Here is a 10669-nt window from a genome sequence, read left to right as displayed (position 1 = left end):
GAATAATTAATGATTATCTTTGATAATAATTAATATCCTATTGAATTTGATAATTTATCGTTATCTTTGGTGATTGTTGATTTAAAGGATTAAAAAGCTAACATTGATTCTATTCAATGTTCTATTGGTTTTAATAATTGATCATTATCTTGATAATTATTAATAATAGCTAATAACCAAACCTGCTCCTGAATGTAGTGCACTAAAAATTGTATTATTCTTTGTCAGTCCAATCAAATAATGAGTTATGAAAAAGATTCAAATGTTGTTAAAATATTAAATATTTAAAAGTCTTCTGTTTTTCTTCCACCTTCCAAAACACAAATATTTGTGTCCACATTTTTAGATTAGTTGAAAATGCAGATGTAGCAGTTCAGATAAGATAATACTGACATATCACATGTAATTCTTCCAGTTGTGTGTTGCCTTTATAAAGATGTATTCTAAACGTATTCTTGTATTCTGAATATGTTACTTTTATGTACTGGTTCATACTGTGTAATACATATTTTATGTGACAGTATTCAGAATCCTTTACTGAAAACATTTTAAAGTAATGCAGTATCCTGGGAGTTGGAAATAGCGTGAACAGTGTGGTCAAAGCAAACTTGACTTAGACTTCCTCTAGTTGATGTGGGTAAACTTTTCCTCTGCTTGTAAGAACAGAAGTAGAGTTCATTAGTCAAGTGTTTTAATCAAGGCAACAGCATGAAGATCATACAGCTGCAACTATGTGAGTTTATTACATTGTTTCATTAATATGAAATGTTTTTGATGTCACTGGTTCACAGCTGATTAGAAAATCTTAATTATGTGTTTGATTGTTTTTTAATCTCACAGATCTATTTATATGCTGTCAAGCTGAAACAGATCAACTGACAGATTTGGGACAGAATGTGACTATAAACTGTGATCTTGATGAAGGAGTGATTTATTGGTTATTACTGAAACTTCCAGATCCTCCAGTGGTGATATTACGCACTTTGTCAAATACCTTTTCATGCTTCAATAAAACATTCAGACACAAATATTCAGTGCAATCTCACCGTCATCTGTTTATAAATAATGTCACCATTGATGATTTGGGAGTTTATTACTGTATGAAGAAAGATTCAGTACCTCCAGAATTCAGCAATGGCACCAGACTCAAATTCATTGGTAAATGCTCCTGCAGTCATCAATGTGTGTTTGTATTCAGTTTTCAGACACAATAATTGTATTAATATGCTTTAATGGAGTAGACTGACAATCATAATACTGTAACAAATTGCACACTTACTTTTTCTTTGCAGAATCAACAACAGAGATCACATTAGTGTCGTGTACTCAACAGAATCTGACAGAAGTGAAAGACATTCATCACAATCAGACATGGCAGACTCTAACACTCATATTTGCTCTGTTAACTGCTGTTCTGCTCATTGTGCTCACAGGTGAGTGCTTTTTATTATTATTGTTAATTGAGGCTCTATAACAGTTTAATATATTGTTCTATTGGCATGGCATTGTTAGGTCGGTAAAGTTGTTTTAAATGTGTGAAAACATTTATTACAGTTGGCATAAGGGAAGCATTTAGTCTTTTCCCTAATATGATTGTTTTGGAATTGTTGAATCTGATTTCAGTGTGTCATTCTTAGGACTATTAAAGGTATTTGTTTTTGGAAACAAAAGATCTGGAGAGCAACTTCATAATGTTGATCTACAGCAAACACAAGTTATAGAACAGCCTCAAGACCCAAACCAATTACAGGTAAAATATGTAAAGCTTGTTTATGTGAAACTAAATCATGTAATAATTAGTCATTTATTACTGAAATGTCAAAATGTATCGAAGAGTATTATGAAATATCTGTGATGAATATGCTAATACAGTTTTACCCATTGCTGTTTCAGTACGCTGAGGTGAACTTTTCTAAGCTGCGTAAAAAGTATCGATCCAGCCAAGTCAACAGCACCTATGCTGCTCTACATCTGCCCAAATAATGTACACAAGAGTATGACTGACCTAAAACATTTTTATGGTGCCAAAGATTGTTGCTTGAGAGGCACTATATGACATTACTTTTTATGACATTACTTTTTATGAAAATAATTTGGATACTACACAATGCCATACTGTAAATCCTAGCACTTTGTTGTTTTTTATCACAAGAAATGTTTAAATCTTAGTGGGTCACTTATTTTAATAAATTAATCATTTAAATGAAGCAAAAACATAATCTAAATGGGCAGTGTCTTATGAGGTTTGTTTAACTCTGCAACAACCTAGCAAAATTCAGTTTGGCAGCTATGACATTTGTATGTTGACAATGTTCTTTATCTGTTTAGGATTCTTGTGTATGTCTTTTATCGATGTGCTATAAAATTCCTTAGATACCTAACATTCAGTATTCTTCAGATAGTATATTTATGTACTGTATTTTAAGAAGCCCTTTGTATACTGGGAAGCCTGTTTCTCTTTAACTTCCCATTGCAAGATGTTATGCAATAAGAATTTACTTAGAAATGACTGGTTGAAACTGGTTGTGCTACTGTTATGTGCTTATTGTGTGTATTTAAAAAACGACATCCAATGACTATAGATTGATTATGTTTTTGGTCAATAAACAAGTCAAATATGTTGACCCTTATCCAACATTCGCAAACAGTTCACACATACAGTATGTGTGGTTGGCACTTGTCTGTGGTTTGGTTACCTTCAATAAAGTTGTTTAACAAGTTTAAATTGTAAAGTGCTGCAATGCATTCTAGCTGAAGTGTAAAATTATTTGTGTGCGTGTGTGTTGAGAGTATGATGGTCCATGTGTGTATATATTTCTGCATTTAGAATTAAGCACAAGAAAACACATTTTACAATAATGAAGGCCAAATTTAGAACAACTTTACATATATAACAAAAAAAAAAAACGTCCTTAATGCAATGAGATCTGTTTAATAGTTTAATTTTGTAGTGCATCTGTGAGGACTATCATAGTCTTACAAGAACATTGAGAGGTGAAAGTGGGTTGGGTAGTGCACATTTTACTTTAAACATGCTATGATCATTAAAACATTTTTACTCAGGAAAACAACTGAGAGTAACTGAATGTGCATTTAACTTCCTCTCATTGCTGTGACTTAAATATAACTTGTGCTCATGAAACGATCAGCTTTGCAGAAGTTTAATTTCAAAGACCATGAAAATGGAAGCAAGTATTGTAACACATTAAGTGTTATTAATAATAAAAACATTTAATTTCAGCATTTTAATGAAAGTAGTTTAATGCTTTAAAGCAGCAACATCAGGATCCCACAGCTTGAGCTCTGACATCTATAACATAAAATATCATGTGGTTTATCATTTAGTTAATATACTTAATAGCTCACACTATCAGTTGCTTTACTGTGTAATTAATCTATATTTAGAGATTTTCTTTGTGTTTGTTTATGTGAATTCATGCAGTATCTACTGATTTGGAGTTACCATTGAAAAATCGATACATTTATTTTGATTTCAATGCCCACAAAATATTCAGTGCAATTTAAATATAATTTAACAATACAATGAATGAATTAGGAATTGTATGTGTATGAACACATTAAGCTTCATTATCAGATATCAATTCTTGGGTAGTTCTTGATCTAATTTAAATATGATTTGCATGTAAAGTTACATTTGTACCTGATTCAAATATCACTGGAAAAATCAAAGAAAGACTTGAGTGATTCCTTTAAAATAACCATAATCTGGTGAAAAACTTTAATAAAATGGCTAGTCTGTTTTCCAGAGACAAAACTATAATATACTGTCGAACCAAAAGCAGCACTGATGTACAACAGAGGGGCATGAAATGCACCTGCAGTATTTAAAAGGGTGCACGGTATGGTTTAACTTAAACCAAAACCAGAGAGTGTTCCACAGGTTTGGTCAGTTGGCAACCAATGACGAATAGAGTTTCACCCTTGTCTAGACTGGAGGTTTAACCTGAAAATGATTGCAGAGTTTTTCTCTTCCTTTCTACATTTATGTATCTCTGTTCTCACCATTTTCCAAACCACATATAGAAAGTAGCATTGCAGTTTGTCTGCTCTGCATTGATACTCTTTGTTTGTGGTCTTTTGCGCTTTTGTTTAGATCTAAACGTGGGGTCGGCAACGACAGGCATGTGTGCCACCATTTGCATGTGAAGGGGCAATAATTGACACACAAGCAATAATGAGAGATGAATACAATAAAGGCCTGTTTCTTTGTGTATTTTAGAATGGTTTCCTCGGACCTGTATGCCAATCTATCTTGCAGTAATCCCTTTTCATATTCACTTTTCCTATTTTATATAGTCATGTACAGAGCCTAGGGCGATTTAGGAGAAACGTTTTTGAGAACCCATAATTTTCTGCTCACAAGTTTGTAATCTGCCCTCTCACTCATAACTCAATTTTGACTTTGCAGCTATGTCGTCTCTGCATATTGTGCTAGAATTGGAGAAATCAGTGAATGGGAAGACATGACTTGCTTTGTGTTTCCTCATGCCTGCAGTGTTTCTCGGTCTTTGTCTGAATATGTCAACAGTTAAAACAGCACCCCAAATGGTCAACATCGGAAGTACCACTGCACTTACAAAAAACTAAAAAGCTTTACAAACAACAAATAGAAAGATATTTCATATAAATTGAATATTTGTCTAAAACTGAAACTGACACATTTTCGTTATAGTTTTTATAAAATATTGAAATAGTTATACAACTTCTGTTGGCTGTATAAGAGAGAATGTGCACATGGTATGGCAAAGCCAACAAACAAAAATTAACTACAATGCATCTTCAGAATTCTAAAAGAGAAATGATAGGAACAGACAGTAAACATAAATGTCAAGTCATTTGATAATAATCATAATTTCTGGTGCAAAGTGTCATCTGTTAGCCAATAGACTCGCGCATTTCATGTCCCAATCTGATAAAGTCTTTGACATCATAAAAATCAGCTAGCATACTCCTTTATTGTCAAGCATTTAAATAGCCTCAGTTGTTAATATGTAGCCAGCCTGACTGCAGCACGCCATTCGAGTTCCCTTTCAAGTCGGTCTCTCGACATTAACCGATTTGACCGTCGAGTACATATCCTTTAAGAAGTTTTGTGTTAAGCAAAAAAAAAATACAAAATACAAAAAATACTTGAATATACGACATCTTTCATTTTTAAGAAGGATCTGAATTGCCTTCCAACTTGTGAGAAGAGCATTCCTCCATTTGACAAGCATGAACGCTGTCTTTCTTGCAGGGGCCCCACTCATGCCGGGGAGGTGCGAGTGCCTGAGTCTGAAAATGCTGCACTTACTTATTTTGAAAGAAAGCCACTACATCGACAGCCTCTCATGTTTCCCCTTCTGTGGCTCTAAAGCAAACACATGAATGGGACAGCTGCGGCTTAGATGAGGAGCACAGGGATTTTGAAGAGAATTCAAAATCCCTGTACTCCACACAGGAAATTTTTTCACCAGTAGAATTTATCTGCCCCTCTCAGGACGTGCAAGTGATTCTTTACTTTTGGCGTTCCTCGGTAATAGGATGTTATTTTTCTCGCTGCAGCCGTCATCGAAGTGTGGCTGGGTACGCCTGATGATTTAGGTGACCGCCTCATGGTGGCCGAGCGTGCTTTTAAATCGGATGCCGACCTGATCTGTGTGCTCCAAATTAGGTGTGCAGGTACCATTCTACCTGGAGGTGCATGAGGAGCTTTCTTAGGCATGGTGTTCTCCCTTTTCAGCACGTGCTCACGTCCAGGGAGCTGCCGCGTTGACGACGCTGGACAAAGGGGAGCAAAGAGGATATACTAAGTTACCCCAAATCAACAAATTTGTCGCTGCTCACCTGTGCCCAGCCTCCGCGCTCAGCTGGAAGATGCCTCCTAAACTCCTGTACAAACCATGTAGGCTCACATCTGTCCTACACTCCTACATGGCATCCAGACAAGCAGTGCTGCCCTTCACGTAATGGCAGTACTGCAAGGATTTCAAGCTAAACTTCTCAGGGATTTAGATGAGCAAAATCCAGAGCAGCGAACTGTAACTGATTTGGCATTACACGTGACTATAGCCCAAGTTCTAGGATGCTCTATGGGCAGCTTGATCATGCAGGGAAGACACTTGTGGTTATACCTGCCTGACATGCGAGAGTCCAACAAGGTGAAGCTCCCTTATGCTCCAGTCACCAGTCAAGCTTATTTGGTGACTCGATATTGTCTTTCTCCAAAAATGTCCTTAATGCAAGAAAACAGATAATGGCAATGTAGAATTTCTTGTTCAGACGGGGGATGCCGTGCTCAGATCACCATGCTCATGTTTTTCATCAGGACCAAGATCTGCCAAGGCAGCCCCTCTTGCATCACCTGCACCCCAAGCCAGGTCTGAACTAGCCATGAGACCTCAGCGGCAATGGCCTAGATGTAAGATGTCCCTGCCCAGTAAGCACTACAGTGGAAGACCACGCAATCAAAAGAACCCCTGACAGTATAGAACCGAGGAAGAGGAAAGCAGAGCTTCAGCTGCACTCCCAGCCGGCCTAGAAGATGGCTTGGTAGACTCACTCCATCCCCATCTGCCGGGAAGAATTTTGTGTTATTTGCAATGTTTCCCACGCAATTTTTTGTGCAAATGTGTTATTAAAGAATTACCCATGTTTTGCAGCTTCAGCGCAAAGCGAGCTTACACAGTCACAAAAAGATCTCTTTCCTCCTCACACGCTATCAATATATGTCAAACGAGTATGCTCCCCAGAGACACCACAGAGCAAACCTCAGAAATGCAGAATAGGAAGTCATAGCTGAACTCACTCTTACAGCACTTTTATTTATTCTTTCTGTTTTTGTGTTAGATGAACATTGTTGGCATGTATGTAAAAGTATATAACAAATTATGTACAATAATGTCAGAGCTACAATGCTTCTTTTAGAATCCTAGATCTTAAAATCCATAATTCATTACACATTTTCTCTGAAATGCATTTCTGCTACATTTACATTATTCTTGTCTGCCACGTGGAATGCCACTGCCCCATTATCACCCGTGTATAAAGATTCATTCTGTGATGTCCGTCCCTGTGGTGGTAAGGCTTTACTTGGAATAGCATGTTTGTAGTGAGTTCGCCCTGTCCACATGAGGTAAAATAATATCTGGTATCCAGTGCAGGAGTGGAACTGACTTTCCACTGAGCCAATTAATTCAAAGGTTTAATGAAAAATGCATATATTCCAAAAAAGAGAGTCAGCAAAATCACAAAGGAAAATCCAAAGTAGAGAACAAAAAGCAAATGTTCAGGGTATAATCCACAAGGGAAGGTAATATCAAAAAATCTACTAAATCCAACAGAAACTCAGAATAAAATCTTGGCAGGCAAAAGAGCAACACTGAAGGCTGGCACATTCAAAAACCAAGTGACAAACAAGGGAACTGTGGTAAATTAGGGGCCGTTTACACAACAACGTTTTCAACTAAAAACAGAAAACTGTTTATGCGTTTTGGCTGTTAGTTAACACGACAACTTCGTTTTGGGGCCTGAAAATGCAAACTTTTGAAAATGGGTTTCAAAGTGCAAGTTTTTGAAAACTATGCCAATATCGTCTGTGTAAACATACAAAAATGCAAATTTGTGAAATGATGATGTAATGTGCACATGTATTACGTGTTCAGTCTATAGGCATGAACTTCGAGAACATCGTCCTTACCGCCAGGGCGAACATACCAACATGAGATCGCCAGATGGAGTCCTTAAAAAGGTGGCGTGCTTTATAGTCCAAGGTCACTTGTACTAATAAAGCAACCTCATCGTCCGTCCAGACAAAATTACTCAATGCTTTTGCCATCTTCATTGTTTGTATTCACCTCTCTGTGGAAGAAATCTTAATTGCGTAGGTGCATAGTGTTCCTTTAAAAAGTGATATCGCCAACTACTGGCCTGGCATGCATGATACAGCTTTTTAGTCGTTTTCGCGGGGTCATTTTGACAACGTTGACGTCTGTATGCTTTTCAAAACCGCGAAGGAAAAACATTAACATTTTTAGTACATTGCTGTTGTGTAAACGTAACCTAAAATACACAGTACATAACAAGACACAGGTGACACAAATGACATGATTAACAGAAATGGTGGTGGAAAAAACAGAACTAGGGACATCTAGTGGACAACACTGGAATTACAGGTAAATACATGACAATGTTGTCACATGTTTTCCTTACTCTGCTTAGCAGTAGAGTTCAATTGTTTAGAGGGACTTAATTATCAACACTTCTTTTTACAGCTACAATATGAATATTATATAACTTCAGCTCTGTGAGCAGCTTTTTATGTGCTAATACTAAATAACAATAGATCTGCAGAACACTCGCAAAAACGTTTTGATATAGATCTACAGCAGACACAAGTTTTAGAAGAGCTTCAAGACTCAAACAAATTACAGGTAAAATTTGTGAATCCATGAATGACATCCATCCACCCACCCATCCATCAATCCACCCACCCATCCATCCATCTACTTATCCACCAGTTCATCCATCCATCTTGTTAATCATTTTGGTGCATCTTAAATGCTAACTGCCTCTTAAATGCTAATACTAGTTTCCCCATTGCTCTCAGTACACTGAGGTGGACATTTCCAAGCTGCATAAAAACATTTGTCCTTGCCAAGCCAACAGCACCTATGCTGCTCTTCAGCTGCCTACATCTCAAACCTAAGGATACAACTTATCAAGTGTACAACTGACCTCTTAGTGGTTACGTAATAGAACAAAGAACTGAAACTTTGTGGCTCTCCAAGTGCCTTGTAATGCTTACAAGTGGGTTATAGTTTTGCATTGTGGCATGGTTTGCTTAAGATAAAGTGACAAGCTTCAAGTGTCCCTGTTTACAAGAGAAACATGTGTTGCATCAGAGGGTTTAAACTTCAACACAGAGAGGAGTTTTTAAGATTCTAAGATTTAAGATTTTGACTTTTGAAAATTCTGTCATCATTTCCTAGCACTCATGTTGTCCTGTGTAACTTTTCCTGAAGAATACAAAATGGTTTGAATGATAGTCTTAGTCACCATACACATTCATTGCAACTTTTTTCCATACAATGAAAGTGAATGGTGACTGAGGCTAATTTAAATTTTTTGGGTGAACTATACCTTTGAGCATCAGACATTTTTTATATGAGTATTATAAGAAGGCCACAAATAATTGAGTTAAAGGACAGAAAAACACATTACCTTACTGCAAGATGCTTTGTGGCTTACGGTAAATATATGGAGTATATGAGAAGTATGTTTTTTTACATCTACATTGAAATGTAGATGTAATTTTCTATTCAGGTCTATATAGTTGGTTAAGCATGGCTTTAATACCTCTGAGGACACTACTAACCTGTAGCTGTCAGATACCTGTATTTGTTGTCTCAGATGTAGGTGTTCGGAAATGTGAATCTAATATGAAATATCTTTTTTATGAAAACACTGAACATACTTGCTACAACAGCGTCGTAAGCAGAGCGTGGTCAGGGGATTCTGTCCATGAGCTACTAAAATATAGCCGGGGCCTCGAACAAACCATATGGAATGGTCACAAATTGGTGTAATCCGAAAGGTGTGGAAAATGCCGTCTTTTCATGGGACATGGGAGTGAAGTGGATCTGCCAATATCCCTTAGTCAAATCCAGTGTTGAATAAAAGAGAGCCGTGCCTAACCGATCGAGCGTTTCATCATTCCGAGGCATCGGGTATGCATCAAACTTAGACATCGCATTGACTTTTCTATAATCTACACAAAAACGGACCGAGCCATCGCTCTTAGGAACCAGAACCATCAGGCTGGTTCTGGTTATTCTTCTATTAACCCCATATCTAGCATAGGCTTTTTTGTGTTCAGGTAGTCGGTAGGGACGACTGCGTACCACTGTCCCTGGGGTCATTTTGATTTGGTGCTCTATGAGAGTCGTACAACCGGGGAGAGACGAGAACACGTTGGAAAACTCTCCTTGCAACCTGACGACATCCGTGACTTGGAATGTGAGAGGTGGTCTCCATAAGTGACCGGGTGACTTGATCGGTGGCTTTTAAGTTCACCTCAAGCCCATGCTCCTCTGGGAACTGCCTCTCTCCATGGTTTTAGGAGGCTGAGGTGGTAAAACAGACGTGCTCTGCCTCTATCTGTTCGTTTCACCTAATGATCGATTTCCCCAATTCGCCATATGACCTCAAAGGGCCCTTGCCACCTGGAAAGTAATTTAGAGCTCAATGTGGGGAACAATATAAGGACTTTATCTCCTGGTGTAAATTCTCATAGTCGAGTGCCCCTATTATACAGTCGGCTTTGATGTTCTTGAACCTGGAACAAATTGTCCTGTGTTAATTGCCCCTGTGTATGGATTTTTCCTCTCATATCAAGAAGGTATTGAATTTCGTTTTTGCTGTTTGAAGGGTCCTTCATCCCAATTTTCCAATAGGACACTGAACACACCGCGTGGTCGACACCCATACAATAATTAATTCTACTTGTCCTAATTCCAAGCGTCATCGTGCACGTCGATTGCGCAAGTCGATTTAATCCCCAATAATTCATACATTTGTGTAGTGTGCATGACATGAACGTAGTGCCCTGATCAGTGAGGATTTCTTTTGGAATCCCCACTTGGGCGATAATTCTGAAGAGTGCTTCTGC

General features: G+C 37.6%; 1 protein-coding gene across 3 annotated transcripts in view; it reads left to right on the top strand.

Moving 5' to 3' along the window:
- The window catches only part of LOC127641040 (uncharacterized), an 82637-nt gene extending 79907 nt beyond the window's left edge, over positions 1 to 2730 (top strand). For 2 of the 3 annotated variants that reach the window (XM_052123791.1, XM_052123790.1), the window contains 2 exons: positions 1638 to 1750; positions 1894 to 2730. In XM_052123791.1, coding sequence (XP_051979751.1) covers positions 1638 to 1750; positions 1894 to 1983 — 203 coding nt within the window. In that variant the 3' untranslated portion in view covers positions 1984 to 2730. Of the gene's footprint in view, positions 1 to 699; positions 734 to 840; positions 1159 to 1292; positions 1434 to 1637; positions 1751 to 1893 lie in introns of those variants that run through there. The other variant, XM_052123789.1, reaches the window with a different exon arrangement.
- Positions 2731 to 10669: the final 7939 nt, after the last annotated feature.

This window comes from Xyrauchen texanus, chromosome 50 (assembly GCF_025860055.1).
Source record: "Xyrauchen texanus isolate HMW12.3.18 chromosome 50, RBS_HiC_50CHRs, whole genome shotgun sequence".
Classification (NCBI taxonomy): domain Eukaryota; kingdom Metazoa; phylum Chordata; class Actinopteri; order Cypriniformes; family Catostomidae; genus Xyrauchen; species Xyrauchen texanus.
This window is presented reverse-complemented; position numbering and strand designations above follow the sequence as displayed.